We start from the raw sequence: 18,861 nt of genomic DNA, 5'->3' as shown, positions 1-18,861 counted from the left end.
AAACTGTCATCTAAAAAAAAAATTGTTTGGCTTTATATTCTATTCGTTTTAACTAAATGTTTTTATTTTGTAATATCTGTAGATATATCACAGGTTTAGTAAATAATTGTTACAAATCTTTGTGTCATTTTAGACAAGGTCCTAAAAGCAAGAGATGCACACCTGGACAAAACATTACTAGAATGTAACATTACATTCATTTTTAAATTTACTTTAATGTTTTTTTTACGTTAATAATTAATGAGGAAAAATGTGAGCACCTTAAATTGTTGGTCTTTTAAAATAAGACACAATTAGATCCAAACATTTCAACATCCTTCCAAGACATTGAGTTCTTATACCCGCACGTCATATTCTCGCGTCACATCTTTGTCAGTGAACAAAATGGCAACCTACTGCTTAACCGTCGCCCGGCTCCAGGTACATGAACATCTAAATGTTATCTAGTCAACACGCATGTTTTGGATTTTTTTAATTAATGTATTAATGCCACCCAGATCTGTGCTTGATAGTTTGATGTGCTCGCAGTGAGTGATCTGACTGTTTTTGTGCTGAAATCTGCTCATGAAGTGCTCACAGGTCATTGTGGCCAAGGATGTCATAGCAGACGCGTTTGCGCCGCTGCGCCTCGCCGATGGCGTATAATCTTTATTTCCAGCTGTTTGATACAAGACAGTCAAAGCACAAAACCAGAAATACTTCCAGCTATTTCATTGATTCGCTCACTGTGTATTTTTCATGTCTGGCTGTTTGGTTTTAGTCGCAAGGTGAACACAAGGTTAAAACGGCGTAGTGAGGATAACGGTAGATTAACTTGACACCGCTACATGACAGCGTCATGAAATCATTGAAAGCAAATGATTACGTTTTTATATATCTAGCACTATTATATGCCGTCTTAAATTGGCATAACTTTACACCGGAGGTTTGATCACATTGAGCGAAGTGAGCAGCTGTGATTTCAAAAATACAACACTGGTAATCTATACTGATGTTGTCATTAATAATATGAGCCTAAAACATGTATGACGGCAGTTCGAACAATCTTGTAACATGTTCCTGTCCACATGAGGTTTAAAACAAAAAATACCCCATATAACCTTGATGCTGTCATGGATTTAGCCATCACATGACAGTATGTTCTGGTCAAGTTGAGTATATATTTACTGTTTATTTGACAAGATATAAGATCTATTTATTTGTTGTGTATGTCAAATTAAATGTATTTTTCAGTTCTCACTTTCATTACAATATCAGGGAATTTTACAACTTATTTCAAGGCATGAAAGTACACAAAATCCCAAGAAGTCATAGACTTTTCTCTAGAAAATACAGATGATTATTATTTATGATGTTCTCAAAAGTATTTAATCCTCTAATATTTCCTCTTCAAAATAATAATATCTGGAAGTCATGGAAATATAATGGAATTTCATTGGTCAAAGATGTTGGAACCCTGTTTATATTATAATCTAGTTGTTTACTATGTGATTTCTGAGTTTGTGTCTCAGCTTTTTGTGTACTGATTCCCTGTTTGTTTATTTCAGCTCGCTCTGGGTCAGGGTGCCCGCCGCTTTCATGTGGCGGCAGCCCTCAACGCAAAGGCCAAGGTGGCCATGAGCCGCTTTGAGCCAAGCAATTGCGTCAACTATGACCAGCTTCGCTCAAATATTGACATTGTGCGCAAAAGGTCAGAAAGCATTACAGTGTTTTACACTCAATTTTATTTGCTTCCGCCCTTCTTATCTTTAATAAGGTCACTCAGTGGCTCTTTTTTACCTTTACAGAAGAAAAATACTTTTTTCCTGCATTGGTTAGTTTAAAAAGTTGTACTGTCTTAAATCTTGTGAGTTTTTTCCAAGTGCTTTACATGTGAAATCACATCTTCCAGACTCAATCGGCCACTCACCCTGTCAGAGAAGATTGTCTATGGCCATCTGGATGACCCGGCTGGACAGGAAATCGCTCGAGGACGCACGTATTTGCGCCTGCGACCGGATCGAGTTGCTATGCAAGATGCTACAGCGCAGATGGCCATGCTGCAGTTCATCAGCAGTGGACTTCCAAAAGTTGCAGTGCCATCCACTATCCACTGTGACCATCTTATCGAGGCGCAGATCGGAGGAGTCCAAGATCTACAGAAAGCAAAGGTGAATGATGCCATATAGGGATGTTGTTGCAAGAGTACCATGCATATGATTTGCTTGTATTCCAAAACTGTGTGAATTTCTTTGTTCTGCTGAACACAAAATAAGACATTTTATTTTTATTCTTCACTGATTTTTTTATTTAACTATTGCATTATTTCATTCCTTTTCTCGCTGTCAACCAGGAAGTGAATCAAGAGGTTTACAGTTTTCTTGCTAGTGCTGGGGCTAAATATGGTGTTGGCTTTTGGAAACCTGGCTCTGGGATCATCCATCAGGTACTGGAGAAAAAAAAAAAAACGTTTGACTAGTTGTTAACCAGTATGACAGGGGTCGGCAAGTAACTTTGGCCGCGGGCCAATATTTTTTTTATCCAGTAGATGGCGGGCCAGCTACATGGAATAGGCCTATTCGTTAGGTGAAATCACAAAATATAATGCACACAAACGTGTCCCTACTACTTATATACAACCACTGATGAGCATAATCGGTTTAGATGAAGAAGAAAAAACGAAAAAAAAAAAAAAAACTATACAAATGCAGATTAGAACCCAGAACCTTTTACACACTTGACGAATGTTCTACCACTGGACCATTGGGCCATAGACGTAGGAACTAGGGGTGCGCATTTTTCTAAATGCTGTATTTGTAATAAAGGCTTGATTTATTCATTTATTTCGTTTCATTTTCTTAACAATTAAGATGCTGCATGTGTTTATCCAGTCTCGAAGTGTGCGTCTCTCCTCCGAATTTCCCAACAAAAACCCCGCCCCCTCTCAGAAAATACATAAAACTCGCATTACTGAGCTATATGCGTTTAAAAGTAGCCTATTAAAATGGCACAATGGCATTGCTCAGTTCAACGTTTTGGGAAATCGGGCATTTTGTCCCGCTTCAGCTCTAATGGTGCGTTCACACCGGACGCGAATAGCGCGTCAGGCGCGAGTGATTTCAATGTTAAGTCAATGCAAAGACGCGTCTTTGCATTGACTTAACATTGGAATCACTCGCGCCTGACGCGCTATTCGCGTCCGGTGTGAACGCACCATTATTCAAAAGTTAATAATGCGCTCAACATTCAAAAGGTAAATAAGGATTTCCCACTGTCATCTCTGCAGACTGAGCTCGTGCGTCATCCTCGCGCAGTTATTCAGACAATAAAGTGTAGACATGTGTATTTCATAGAACATTATGTCTAGTACTATATAAATTACAATGGTTTAATTGGCATCTTTATTTCAAACGACCCGACCGACCGCGACCCGAATATCATTAAAAATATTTTTGGATGACTCGTAACCGCGGGTGACCGCAGGCACTCGTCGCTCATTTTGGATCATCCCGCGCATCACTGATTCACGGGGCCTATTTGTAAACCGTTATAGTAAAAAAAAAAAAAAAAATAAAAAAAAAATAACTTCCAAAATAATCCAGCGGGCCAGAAAATATTGCTGGCGGGCCAGTTTTGGCCCGCGGGCCGCCAGTTGCCGACCCCTGCAGTATGACTTTTTTCAGGTGGTTTGTCCATGACTATTAAATTTCACATAAGATGTACACATAATTGCTTTAAGGATGCTCCAATTGATCGGGCGCCAAAAGTTATCGGCCGATAAAGGTTGATCAGATGAGACAATACTCGTGAGACAATGTTGCTATGCGCAGCTAAAATTGCTTCTCTAAATCAGCTAGATCAGTGATTTGTTGCAAAGGAACAAGGATTTGTTCGATAATAAAAAGAGTTATTAAAACCGCATTAAGCCGCAAAAGAGATACTGTTTCCCAAGTGGCTTTCTGTGCGCGCACTCTGAGACGGAGTGGAACACGGGCAAGCAAAGTCAGCTTTGAACTTCGAGTTTGTTCCTAAACGGTTAAATGCACACAGAAATATGTCAAAATGCCCCGCTTGGTGAGTATTCGCTTAAACACCATCGGTTAACATGAACAGTTGGGAAATAAGTCGCATGTGCAAAAGTATATTGGGTCCGAGCATTCGGTCTTAAAGTGACAGCAGCCTAATATTCCTGCTAACATCTGTGTCATTAATGTTAATCAAACAGACATTAATCTATATTTCATTTATACAGTGAAGACTATGCAGTGTTTTGTTTTATTACTTTCTGTCGATAAAGACTTGTTGTTTATTATTATTATAATATATTTCACAGGAATTCTATATTTGTTAAGCTCTAAGCTGTTCCTGATCACCTCTAAGAACGGGAATGGAATATGTTGTACATGTTGCTTGCCAATAAATAATGAATGTTCAAATCATGATACTTTCTTATCTCTTAATTTTGTTGTTGTTAAGAATAGTTGGCCTATTATTTATTTCAGTGATGGGTATCAGTCGATCGGCTTTTTTGTTCTTAGCTGATCATCACAGGCTTGCAGTTTTGTTGCAAGCAGGCAATATAAATCAACCTTTTTGTTTTTATTTAAAGATTATCTTGGAGAACTACGCGTACCCTGGAGTCATGTTGATTGGTACAGACTCTCACACCCCTAATGGTGGTGGTCTGGGCTCTATCTGCATTGGAGTTGGTGGAGCTGATGCTGTTGATGTCATGGCAGGCATCCCCTGGGAGCTGAAGTGCCCAAACGTAAGCTGCTATTGCCCATTTCCATTCAACTTAACACTTGCTATCTAAAATTAGGCAACTGGAAGTGTTTATGTATAGGTTCTATCTGCTTTTCCAGGTCATCGGTGTGAAATTAACAGGCTCATTATCTGGCTGGACCTCACCAAAAGATGTCATCCTTAAAGTTGCTGGTATTTTGACTGTGAAGGGTGGCACTGGTGCCATTGTGGAGTACCACGGCCCTGGTGTGGACTCTATCTCCTGTACAGGTGAAAACTTGCTTAAGCAATATTTAGATTGGATTATTTTTCTAAAGAATGTTTGAGATACAATTATTAATATTGGACCTCATTTCATATATCATAGTGCCATTTCATATATCACAATTCATATAAGCATCAACAACTTCATTCGTAGATTAAGTTAGATTAATTAGGGTAGGGTTACATAAGGTAGTTTAATTAGGGTAGGGTTACATAAGGTAGTTAAGTTAGAGATCATACCTGTAGCTGATATTACAGTGACCATTTTGAGCAATTTTGGGATTTAACTTTCCTTCCTTAATTTGGTCAATTGTTACTTTGAGTTGAAAGTCTGTATCCATAATGTAAGGTCGAAATACATAATTATAGTGCACCATGGTGTGCAGTGGTAAATTTAGCTTTAGTTATGGTGTTCAACAAAGGTCATAATGAATGAGAAGCTTTAAGATGTTATTGTCCAGATGGAATTAGATTTCTCAGAGGATGGCAATTAGCTGACAAACAGTATGTTATTTGCTTCGTAATTTTTATAGGTTGAGTGAAGAATAACTGGCATGTTGAATACTACGAAGCCCTTAAAGCTACATGGTGATGAAAAAAAAATGAGATGGGAGGAAAAAATATATTTCAATGCTTTTACGTTCCCCAGAGAAATTTAAAAAACCCTGAAACTTAATATTTTTCAGGTGAACGTAAAAGTTTTTCAGGGGAAAGCAAAACATTTTGTGAGGGGACTCGATATTTATCAGAGGAACGCAAAACATTTTGTGACAGAACGCAATATTTCTTGAGGGAACTCAACATTTTTTGTGAGCGAACGCAATATTTCTTGAGGGAACGTAAAACATTCTGTGTCCAGATTCTATATTTTTTCAAGGAACAACATTTTTTGTGACAAACCGTAATGTTTCTCAGATGAACATAAAATATTTTGTGAGCAAACTCAATATTTCTCGGGGGAACACAAACATTTGCGAGAGAATGCAAAAGCATTGACATAATTTTTCCTCCCATCTCATATTTTACCATGTCCCTTAGGATTTCCGTAGAATATAGATGGGATTAAAATCACTTGTAAATCTGTGAAACACAAATGCAGAAAGTCCAATTTGGATGTTTCCCTAATGCCACCCAAACACTAAACGACCTTCAAAGTCTTTTCACATTATTGTCTCCATGTCAGTTCCTGTCAAAAAACATTTCACACTACAGAACTTTAATTACAGACTGAATAAAATTACAGACCACTAAATATCTCTCGGACCATCAGGGCTTCTCTAAGGTCAGGTCTTTGATAATTTAGACATTGCTATCATCACCCACATGAATGTGCCTCAGATTATTTTATTTTTTTGCGGCAATCTCAAAATTGGGCCTAAAATAATGTACGGTACTGTGTTGGTGGCAGGGCCGTTTGAAGGAATTTGGGGGCCCCAAGCAAAATGGACATGGAGGCCCCCCCCCCCAAAAAAACCCATTATTATATAATGTTTAATAATTAGTAATAGTGCTGTAAATTAACAGTTTATTGTAACACACATTATATCTATCATATAATATATTGGGTATCAGGTAATGATTAAAAAATGTTTGTAACCATTTTTTTAAACATCTATAAACATTACATAGATAGACGGACCAGATATTCCTAACACTTTGTTAAGGGTTACTAGTTGGTTTGTAAACTGTCTATAAACATTATCTGGAAGGTTATTATAAAGTTGCGACAGATGACTATAATACCTTGTTAAATAGTTAATAAACAGTACCAGTAAAACACGTGGGTTGTCCTGATACTGTACTTCAAAATGTAACAGTGTAAAAATTGCCACACAGAATAAAGTAACTGTTCAAGGTCCATTGGTAACTTATAAAAATAATGTCATATTTGCGTAAACTGTTACTACCGTATATCACACGACACTAGCACATTAAGATAAGCTATGAAAAAATCATGTTCCTCTGCCTCTTTCTGGTTAAATACTGTTTATAGATGGGTAAAAAGACTGTTTGCTAACTGTTAAATGACAATTAACTAAAGATTAAATAACTAACAATTTACCATCTATTAATGATGGTTATTATAAAGTGTTACCGAAAAGATATGTTAGCATTTCCATATTTTGATATTAGAAGGGAAGGGATGCAGCTGCTTTTACAACTACCAATGCTTAAAATCATCCCAAGCTAATGTTTGATGCACAGAATTTATTGTGTGGTTTTCCTAACCCCCATAAATAGATTATCACGGTGGAATAGTTAGGCTATAGCATGCTATGCCACTTTCATCAAAACCTATTACAAGCTATAGCAATGTCATGTCATTAAATACGATAAACAGTGACTCTGGAACAGATCTGTGTCTTCCTTATCCCGTTAAAAAAACACATTACACCCAAAAAAAAAGTTGCACTAACTGTTCGTTACCAGCAGCGTTTGCCGTCAGGCAGGTAACGTTAGCTAACATAAACATATTTTTGCTAGCCTACCTGCTGCAAAATTACACCATTTGTACAAGACAAGTAGAGCTATTTTATCCAGTGTAATTTATCACTTACCACTATCTTGTTTTTCTTTTTCTTTTCTGGCTTCCTGAAGCATAATTCCGCTTCATTATGACTACCGAGGAGGTTTTGTATTTTGCCGGCCGCAGAGATGGCGTGGTTGGCTGGCTGCTGTCAGCGAGAGGGGCCCTCTTGAGGGGTATCCCGATAACAGTGTCATTGCACTTTACTGCATTGACTATCAAAGGGTTGCTCACGCAGTTTGTCGTTGCATTTTATTCTTAACCAGTCGTTGTCTTGGGGCCCCAGGCCAGCTCGGGGCCCCAAGCAATTGCTTGGTTTGCTTGCCTTGTCGCGACGGGCCTGGTTGGTGGCATAGCGTGTTATATCAGTCATTTGAAAGTCTGAATATGCTTTTGTGTTTTCTAATCAGGAATGGCCACCATCTGTAATATGGGTGCTGAAATTGGAGCCACCACCTCTGTGTTCCCTTACAACCACCGTATGAGGACGTACATGGAGAAGACTGGCCGTGGAGGTAAGCAGCGGTAGTCTCTCATCAATGTTTAATTCAACTGTTTCTTCAAAAGTTTGGCCTCTCATTCTACTTTTCCCTCTCAGAAATTGCTGTTCTATCAAATGAGAATCAAGATCTGCTGGTCCCTGATTCGGGTTGTGAATATGACCAGGTGATCGAGATTAATCTAAGTGAGGTAAGAGCAGATCAGTTAAGCTACGTAAGTTGAATGAATCTTACAGTTAAGTGTTAAAAATTCACTTCGACATGATTTGTTATCCTCCTTTACAGCTGAAGCCTCACATCAATGGCCCATTTACTCCTGACCTGGCCCACCCCGTTTCAGAGATCGGGTCTGTCGCTGAGAAAAATGGCTGGCCCCTGGATGTTAAAGTTGGTCAGTGATTTAGAGTCCACCCCATTTGAATGGCTATTGATATTATTTTATTATTTTATAAAATGGCTCCCTGTCCATGAACATTACAGGTCTGATTGGAAGCTGCACCAACTCCAGTTATGAGGACATGGGCAGAGCTGCCTCCGTGGCCAAACAAGCACTCGACAAAGGACTCAAAAGCAAAGCCCAGTTCACAATCACCCCTGGGTCCGAGCAGATTCGTGCCACGATTGAGAGAGATGGCTATGTGAGTCTTAGTTGGAGAGCCCTTGGATTTTATTATTTGAAATAGCTTCATTGGTTGTGTGTTCGTCCAAATTTCTTGATTGTTCTGCATTTAGTCTAACAATTGAATGCGTTTCTTTACCTGCAGGCCAAAGTGTTGAGGGATGTTGGTGGAGTTGTCCTGGCTAATGCCTGTGGACCCTGCATTGGTCAGTGGGACAGGTAAAGTATTTGTCTTCAACACAGGTTTAAAGTGTGTATGTCAGGTTAAATTTTTAATTTTGATTAACACAAAATAGTGAGGGGAAATACACGTTTGACAAGTTGATGTATTGTTTTGTATGTTTTTCGATTCCTAAAGGCAGAATATAAGATGAAAAAGTTCCGTTATTTTCAGTCCTCCCTTAAAACTGCTCCTCATTCCAAACGAATCGTTTGACGTCATAACAGGGAGACGTCTCCCCAGCTCGCTGAGCTGTGTTGATAATTGCACGAGTGATAGAGCGAGAGAATTAGTGATTAGGACATTTATTTAGTTATTTAGTTAGTTAAGTTAGGTCGTTAGTATACGCAGGCGTATTTTCACGATGGTGAATTACTGCGTTTGTGCTGGGTGCAAAAACACCGTTAAAACCGGTCACAGAGTCCACTGTGTTCCATGCCTGGGTCAACTTTATTCGGAGCAAACGCGCCGACTTCAGTGCTGCTTCGGTATCCAAGACTTCGGTCATTTGCAGCGCCCATTTCACTGAGAAGGACTACGCGGTTGGAGATCTCATGAGTTATAAAATGGGATTTAAAACCCGAGTGAGACTGGCAGCTGATGCGGTGCCTACGGTGTATGCTACTGTAGTAGAAGCACGTCGATCGCGCCCCTCTCTCTCCCTCTCCCTCTCTCTCTCACACACACACACACACACCAACCAACCAACATATTCCAGCATTGCAATATTGACATCGATCGCAGCCTGTTCATTATAGCCACGGAGCTTCAGAGCTAAGGCGGAGCTACAGATTAGGTGTCCCTAAATAACCCGCGTATCTAACAGTAGTTCCGCATTAATTAATTTGCACGCGAGTTAAATTTTTTTTTAATATATACTGTGTATTCTCCGTGTATATTCATGCACTGAACCGTGACACCCGTACCGTTTCGGTTCAATACGAATACATACCGTTACGCCTATACTTACCAGACACCTGACCAACTATCCACTGGTTCTTCTTCACACCAGATATTTATGTTTCTTCGATATGAATTATTTACATTTCTGTTTGGCTCCTCATCAGTCTCCCGCCTGGGAGGCTCAAAATTGTATGGCTGTGGGCCATCGTATAGGTTTGAGGGGGATTTTGCATCTCCTCAGACTCAAAACTCTCCATACTTGAATAGAACTTTGTTGGCACGTCTCCCTTGTATGACGTCACAGCTCAGCTGCGTTTTAAAAATATGATCTTGACAGAAATGGCTATAAAGCTTATTGTAGGGCAGTTACAGTAATAATTTTAATGATAATTACATTTTCACTCAGACATCTAAACCTTATTTAATATATCTAAAAAAAAATTTTAACCTGACATACACACTTTAAATTCAACATTGCAGGTTTTCTTTTGTACACTACCGTTCAAAAGTTTGGGGTATATGATATTGTAAAATATGAATACAATTTATACTACAGGGCTGTTGATTGGTTGATGAACCAATCTTCAAATCATTACATTGGTTCATGTATTTGTACATATCTATATTACAGCCTTGGGTGTGCATTATATTCGAATAATTTAATGACCTGTTGTCAATTACAACATTTCTTATTATTAATGTTAAAAACAGTTGGGCTACTTAATATTTTTGCGGAAACCGTGATACTTTCCCAGGTGCTTTGATTAATAGAAAGTTCAAAAGAACAACATTTATTTGAAATAATTTTTTGTAGCAACTTTTTTAACATTTTAGAGCATCCATGCTAAATAAAGGTAAAATAAACGACCTAATAAACTTACTGACCCAAAGTTTTTTGTGTGACTAAATAAGTAATATGTAAGGAAACATGTACACTTAGCCAGCTATTATCACAAAATAGATCATGATGGAGGTGAGTCTCATCTTTTTATTTAGTAAAAATGGTCAGTGACTCTAATTTTTTTACAGGGTTACTTGCTCAAATATTGGCTATGAAGTTTAGTTCAGTTGATTTATTGTATTATGTGAGAAGGTTGAGAGCTTTGAGTCACATGAGAGATATGAAACTAGCAAAATCAGGTGACTGGGACAACGTTCATATTTTAGCGTCATTATACAAAAATATTTTACCTTAATTCCACGATTGACCAATCAGAATCAAGTAATTCAAAGAACTGTGTAATAAAGCCATATCATAAACCAATAAAAATCTTTCTTGCAGACGTGATGTTAAGAAGGGAGAAAAGAACACCATTGTTACGTCATTCAACAGAAACTTCACGGCCAGAAATGACGCTAACCCCGCCACTCATGCTTTTGTCACCTCACCAGAGGTATTTCGCACCTGCTCACAAATGTGCCTCAATCTCTGAATGTTTTCCCCCCCAAAACCCTTTGTATGAAGTCTTGCCAATTTATTTATTTTTTCACAGATTGTCACAGCCCTTGCCATTGCAGGCACACTGAATTTCAACCCTGAGACTGACTTTCTCACAGCCCCCAACGGAGAGAAGTTTAAACTGGTGCCGCCCACAGGAGATGAGCTTCCTGCTCGTGACTTCGACCCAGGCCAGGACACCTACCAGCACCCACCACCTGATGGGTCTGGTCTGAAAGTAGATGTGAACCCTCAGAGCAACCGCCTGCAGCTGCTCGAGCCCTTCGACAAATGGAGTGGGAAAGACCTTGAGGACCTCCAAGTGCTCATCAAGGTAAGTTTTAGTCATGGATATTTGAAATTCTGGTTTTCAATATCACTCTGAACTATGTAACTCTTTCTGTCAGGTGAAAGGAAAGTGCACCACTGACCACATCAGCGCTGCCGGACCCTGGCTTAAGTTCCGTGGCCACCTCGATAACATCTCCAATAACCTTCTAATTGGTGCCGTTAATACTGAGAATGATGCCGTCAATAAAATTCGCAACCTATTGACTGGAGAGTTTGGTGGCGTCCCTGATGTTGCCCGCCATTACAAAGTAAATGCTGCTTTTTTTATATGTGTCATTTATGCTTTCTGCCTATTGAGAGCATTTGTATTCACAACGATTTCTGGATGTTCTGTAATTTCCCCACTTGCAGAAGCACAATGTTTCATGGATAGTTGTTGGAGATGAGAACTACGGTGAGGGTTCCAGCAGAGAGCACGCGGCTCTGGAACCCAGACATCTAGGAGGGAGGGCCATCATTGTGAAAAGCTTTGCTAGAATCCATGGTAAGTGAATTTGATCGCCTTGTCCCCCCCTGTTTGAAGCCGAGCGTCTCATTTCGCAATTGATTTGAATGAATTTGTCATGATTGTCAACAGAAACTAACTTGAAGAAACAGGGCCTGCTGCCCCTCACCTTCTCCAATCCTGCTGATTACGACAAAATCCGCCCAGACGATAAAATCTCCATTATAGGGCTTGAGACCTTTGCCCCTGGAAAGGTAAGACCTATTCTGTTAAACAGTTTCTAGTTTATATGCATCTTTCCTGGTTTTTGTTCAGGCTGGCCCACACTAAAAGATTTAAGTCTTATCCGATTTTTTAAATGTGAGAGCCCACAAACATGACACTAATAATCTATTTAATCTATTGTTCCTTTAGTCTCTTAATGCCATCATCAAGCACATTGACGGGAGCTCGGAAACTATTGAGTTGAACCACACTTTCAACGAAACCCAGATTGGATGGTTCAAGGCAGGTTCCGCCCTCAACAGAATGAAAGAGCTTCAGTAATGATTGTGATTGGCCATCAATATACATATTTGGGAGGGGAAGGGGTCATGCATCAAGGAGGAGGATTGGTATGTGTATGAAATGTTTAAATGCTCTCATGTATTATGATCTGAAGTATACACCATACATTTTCAAAACTGTACTGCATAGACAAGTCATGTCAATACGCAAACTTCTCAAATCTACATAATATATTGCAGGGCAGATAAAAGATGTGAAGTTTAGCAACTGTAATGCTTATACATTTCATGCTGGGTCTGTTTATTACAGAATGGAGAATTTAAAAAAATAAGCTAACCTACAAAAGATGCTAAGCACTTACATGTTAGTGGGAGACACCCGAGTTTAATTCATAAAATCATCCAAATATGTGTGCAGGTGTTCATGCAACTGTTGATTTATTCATTTCTGTTATTTGAAATATTACACTTAACTGTAATGAAAGCTGCTTGTGAATTTTCTGTCCTGTTATTGGCTTTATTGATGGAATGATATCTTATTTCACACAATTCTAACCACTGCTTTTCCACTTTTCATTATAATTGGTTTTCTTGTTCATGCAAGCTTGAAACTTGACCAGTTATTGTTCATGTCGCTAATTCTTACTGTGAGTCAGAGTGACTTGTCTATGCCTGTTCGTCAAACCTTGGCAGATTCTATCATACACAACACCAAAATCGTATCAAATATGTCTGTTCTGAATGCACAGCAGGTCAAATCTGTTCATGTTTTAAACATAATGCTTATTTATAAACCTTTGCAAAGAATCTCGGATGTGCATTATCTTAAGTGTTTTGGATGACAGTTATTGAGTAATGGATCAGTAATCAGATCTCCAACCTCTTGAGCACCTTTTCTGTATATTTGAGTGCCCCTTTTTGTAGGGTTGTTTTCTTTTCTTTCATTCAGAGCTGTACCCATGTCAAAGCAGTAACATCAATCACTCTGACCAGCGGATGATAGCAACTACTAAAACACCAAGGTGTAATTTACTAGCGTTGTCTGACTCAACATGTTTGTGCTCATCAGATGCTCGTAACACCTCACAAACACAGCCTCTTGGTAATAACTCCATCATTTTCCTTTTTTTTTTCTTGTTTGTGAGGAAATTAATGCTGATCAGTCACAGTGGGTTATAAAAATAAAAGCCATTTCAAATAATTCAGTCCTTGTTAATGTATGTATTAGCCTCTCCCCCCCTCAACATTTTATTGTATTATATTACACCCATGCATGCTGGTTTTCAATATTTTAGGTGCTATGGACCTCCAAATGTGATCATCTTTGTGTGAGGGAACTCCATCCTTAAATTTAAAAGGCAGCTATATATATATTTGAATGTATAAAGACTCAATTTATACTGTGAAAAAATAATATTATAAATGTGTAAAGTAGTATTTGGAAAATATTTTAACTACGGTTACATTTTTAAATTGCTATGGTTGTATTTTGCATTTTTATTCTGTTTTTCTCTAAACTTTTCCATTGACCCACTGCCACTCCCTTGCTGGCCCCTGGTGGTCCCCGGACCCACTGGTGTTCAATATAGTTTTGTTCTGGTTATAGTGAATCAATTCTTCTTAATCTCTCCATCTTATAAAGTAGCGGTCCTTAAAGACCGTTGACTGAACTGTAATACATTTAAATGTTATGAAGAAAGATAAATAACAACCCCTTTATACAGCATCACATCTACATCGCGACGCGTCAAAACTAGGACGCGCCTGTATTCCATGAGCCTTCTGATTTGACGACTGAAGACTGACGTCAGGATTCTGCCGCGTGCAGCGTAGTGTCGTGGATTATAATTGGAGCGTTTTTGTTTAGTCGCGTTGCGTCTCACGCGTTCAATTTTGATGGGGTGTCCCTCCCTCTCCACCCATAACCTCATTTATTGTGTGCTATAGGGGTCCATTGAGTTGAATATGTGGACCACGAATGATAGACATTTAATAGTGGATTCTAGTGTAGCTATGTAACAAGTTAGATATATTTGTTTCCGCGGCGCTCGAGATAACAACCAACAAATTGGTATCCACAATAACGTACAGTAGGGTAAGAATTTCATCATTATCCTATTGTATTTTCCTATCCTGTCTGTATGTATTACCGTTGATTGAAAACGCCTTTACTGTTATGGTGTCGCATGCTGTGCACTGTAGAGATGAGAGTAATTCCTCGACGTTTGTCAACAACCTGCATTGTTGAGCGCAGGTTGATAGTATGGTAATAAAGCGCACGTACTCGCAGTTTAACCAGTCACTGTCGATTTGGCTGATATGGAGTCTGCGGTACACAGATGCTTGGCCTTTCTTAGACACCACGGGCAGAAACCCGTGGTGCATTGCCTGGAAAACAATGAAAAGCAAACAGTTTGATGGTGGAAAACATTCTCCCCGACTGGCCCGACGACCCCAAGTATAAGATCTGATGTGGTCCCGAATCCCGATGCAGCGGCTGCACCCAGATTTGAGGGCAAAGACAACACAACACAGTAAAACTGATCAAATCAAACTGGAAAGATAAAATCAGACAGGATATTTCGAAGAAACCTTTTATTCATATACTGTTTTATATATATATATATATATATATATATATATATATATATATATAAATAATCTTTATTTTTAATGTTTAATGTGTGGGCTGTGCAACGATTAATTGCGATTAATCGCAACCAAAATAAAAGTTGCTGTGTATAATTATTTTGTGTGTATATAAATACTGTACATATGCACGTATATTTAAGTAAAAAATGTTCTTTATATATGAAATATTTATATATAATATAAATTGTTTAAATGTATATACATGCAAATATTTCTTAAATGCATGTATGTTTGTATTTATATATACAAAATAATCATACACACAGAACACATACATATGTAATCACAAACTTTTATTTTTGATGCAATTAATTGTTGCCCAGCACTAAGCAGGGGCGTAGAATTTAGTAGGGACTCTAGGGACGTGTCCCTACCAATATCCAGTGACATTGATGTGTGTGTGTATATATATATATATATAATACAAATGCTATTTATTTTCTCTCTGATTTAACCCATTTTTCAAACCACAGAGGCCTCATCTCATCTCCAGTGAACTTCACACCAATGGCTGATTCAGACAGCACATCTACATCTGATCGAAAGCTGCACTGCCCACATACACCCGTCTCTCTTTCATTACCTTTCCTGAGGGAAGGCAGTAATGTCTTGGAGAGGAAACCGCATCAGACAGGGGAACCTCTTAGCCCACTGCCAACCAAACGCACACGCACCTATTCAGCGTGAGTAAAAATAAAATGTTAATGTTAACAGTGTAAAAATATGTAATATACTTTGTGTAAAGGTAGTGCAAAAAGGATTTTGAATGATTTTAAAATTCTGTCTCACTTTAATGTTGGTGATAGGTTTTTTTTTTTTTTTTTTTTTTCAATATTGACACCCTTCTACTTTGTTCTTCAGTATTGGGTCTACCGATAAGTGCAAAGAGAGTGAAAAACATAACAGTTTAATCAATTTAAAGATCTCAAAGCAAATGAATAAATAAAATGAAACCATGAAAATACATTTTGTGACCATTAAGACTTCAAATCAACGCAGAAAAAAAACTTTATTTTTAATGTTAAATATGTGGGCTGTGCAACAATTAATTGCGATTAATCATATCCAAAATAAAAGTTTGTGTTTACATAATATATGTGTGTGTACTGTGTAGAATAATTTTTTATATATAAATACACACACATGCATGTATATATGTAGGAAAAGTGTGTTATTTATACATAAACTATTTATATTTATATATAATATAAATGATATACAAAAATATATACATGCAAATATTTATTAAATATGTACATCTATGTGTGTGTATTTATATATACAAAATAATTATACACGGTACACATACATATTATGTAAACACAAACATGTATTTTGGATGCGATTATTGAATATATAGCTATATATATATTTAATATAAATATTCAATAATATTAATATATAAAATGTTTATATAATATTTATTTTTTCATATTATTAAATGACATGGTTTTTATTATTTAATCAAATATGCATTTTCGGTTTTTATTGTTGTAATATAATAATGATTATTTACTTTTGTCAAAAGCAGAAGTAAAAGGATAGTTAAATGTTCTGCATTGGCTAACAGTCTGCCATGTTGGAGATGAAGATGAAGGAGCACAGAGTGGTAGATCTTAATATCAGCCAGTTTAACTTTATTAATAAACAAAACAAAGGAGATAATAAAAAAAACAGGAATCGTAGGAGTACAACTACGTAACAGCTTTGGCTTCAACTCAAAGACAATACAGGACAATGGACAGAACTAAACTCAGGGCTTAAATACACAAGATAATGACAAAATATAAACCTGACACAGACCCTGAAATATATACATATATCAAATAAAAATAATAGTTATTGTATTGAAAAATTGTATAGAGAATATATGGATGTATTGATTTTTTATTTATTTATTGGTGCACCATCTATTGTTGTGTTCATTTCAACAAAACATAAAGAGATGCTTCCTCTTTTTTCCTCTGGTGTTTTGTCAGATCGGTGAGAGCCAAATCTGGACCCGTCTTCAAGGGCATTTGCAAGAACTTCTCCAGGTCACAAGGTCACGGATTCATTCACCCCTCCCATGGAGGAGAAGACATATTTGTTCACATCTCAGAGTAAGTGAATATACAAAAATAATTTAAGGAATATACAATATAAAAAATACTTGTAGTTTTAGCATCTATTTGTTTAACCACAGTTCTCTTTTTAATCTAGTATTGAGGGTGAATATGTGCCTATGGAGGGGGATGAGGTGACCTACAAAGTGTGTCCTGTTCCTCCCAAGAACTTAAAGTTTCAAGCTGTTGATGTGGTGATCACCAACCTTTCTTCCGGAAGGAAGCACGAGACGTGGTCTGGGCAAGTTATCAGCTCCTAGCTCACACAGTCAAGCCCAATAGAGGAATTAAAGAGATAAAGAAAAGGGATTTAACTCACGGTGCTCATGCTGGCGTAAAATGGTGTTGTGTGTAAGTAGGATAGGGATGGAATAGTAATTAGGGTTATGCAACTGTTGTTTTCTCCAGCCTGGCAAATAAGCAACAGGAAGTTGGTCAGAGGTCTGTTTGGAAAATGGTTTGGGATGCAAGTCAGCTGAGCTTTGATATAGCATTGCCACAACATAACATAACATAACATAACTGTGAGCAGCAGTGTTGCCCTTGTTTGAATATTTGTCATTTATATGTACCTAATTATGTATTTATTTTCATTTTATGTACAGAGGCATTTGATTTCATTGTGTTGTGTATGTTCAAGTCATTTATGTAAAACGGATTTCCTAAAATAAATTAATACACATCTACTTAAAACTTTCATTTCTTTACTTGTAATTGATAGGACTGGTTTTAGTTTTCTGTTACAAATCACAAAAATCTGTTAATTTTTGTCAAGAACAATGCTTCTTATGATAATTCTAATAAAATTGAAATAACATAATCATTCAATGCAGTGTTATTTTCACAAATTGTACATTTTTGAGATTATTCTTCCACTTTAAGTTTTTCCTGGGCAGAATTTAAAAGATGTTAAGATTTTTAAATTCCACTTAGATTATGTAAATAAAGTGCTTATAGAGATATAATTTATCTCTGCGAATTTGGAGATTGCAAAAGTAAATACGTAATCACTCAGGAATGAAAATAAATATTAAAATATTATGTATCAAATAAATAGTTGAATATTACCATTTTTTATTATAACATTTCCACAGATTACTGCGTGTATATCAAATATACATAAAGTATAGGCCTGTATAAAATGAAAAACGAAACACACATATTATACACTATTATCCAGTGTCAAAACCAAAACTGTTCCCTTGTAAAGACTTTTACAAATGTCAAAGTACAGCCATGAATTCAATAAACGTGTTGAGTGATGTAGTGCCATCTATTGGCAGAAGAGAAGCAAGAGGTGGGGTTTTTATTAGGTGACATGTGTACAGATGTCCACTAGAGGAAGCAGTACATCATGAAAACTAGAGATTGTGTTATGTGGAAATCATCATTTTAAATGATTAGGCTACTATTTAAATTTCGGTGCGGAAAACAATAAACGGAATGCGATACAACAACAACAACAAAAACTATGAAAGGATAGGGATTTTTTTCCCACACATTTTACTTTTTTTTAATCATACATTTTATATTGCACCCTCAGCTCATAAACCAGCAACTAGTTATGGGGCAATTCTACAAAGTAACAACTACTCCCTGTATATAA

General features: G+C 37.3%; 2 protein-coding genes across 3 annotated transcripts; both read left to right on the top strand.

The window, feature by feature from the left end:
• The first annotated feature begins 323 nt into the window (after positions 1-323).
• On the top strand, positions 324-13,699 carry aco2 (aconitase 2, mitochondrial). Its single transcript, XM_079594845.1, has 17 exons — positions 324-420; positions 1,548-1,690; positions 1,892-2,150; positions 2,333-2,425; positions 4,589-4,747; positions 4,845-4,995; positions 7,927-8,031; positions 8,115-8,206; positions 8,302-8,407; positions 8,497-8,654; positions 8,781-8,854; positions 11,041-11,152; positions 11,252-11,530; positions 11,604-11,795; positions 11,899-12,031; positions 12,125-12,246; positions 12,407-13,699. Exons 1-17 carry the CDS (start codon positions 385-387, stop codon positions 12,536-12,538), a joined length of 2,346 nt encoding a protein of 781 aa, XP_079450971.1. The 5' UTR covers positions 324-384; the 3' UTR covers positions 12,539-13,699.
• A 673-nt stretch (positions 13,700-14,372) lies between these two features.
• csdc2a (cold shock domain containing C2, RNA binding a) lies at positions 14,373-18,077 on the top strand. Of its 2 annotated transcripts, none has more exons than XM_079594846.1 (4): positions 14,373-14,593; positions 15,624-15,833; positions 17,130-17,252; positions 17,353-18,077. In XM_079594846.1, exons 2-4 carry the CDS (start codon positions 15,658-15,660, stop codon positions 17,513-17,515), a joined length of 462 nt encoding a protein of 153 aa, XP_079450972.1. In that variant the 5' UTR covers positions 14,373-14,593; positions 15,624-15,657; the 3' UTR covers positions 17,516-18,077. The 2 variants fall into 2 exon arrangements, with proteins under 2 accessions (XP_079450972.1, XP_079450973.1); XM_079594847.1 differs by lacking the exon at positions 14,373-14,593 and adding an exon at positions 14,974-15,032 and having other exon boundaries at positions 17,353-18,064.
• The last annotated feature ends 784 nt before the right edge of the window (positions 18,078-18,861 follow it).

The sequence above is a fragment of the Phoxinus phoxinus genome (assembly GCF_949152265.1).
Source record: "Phoxinus phoxinus genome assembly, chromosome: 21".
NCBI lineage: Eukaryota > Metazoa > Chordata > Actinopteri > Cypriniformes > Leuciscidae > Phoxinus > Phoxinus phoxinus.
This window is presented reverse-complemented; position numbering and strand designations above follow the sequence as displayed.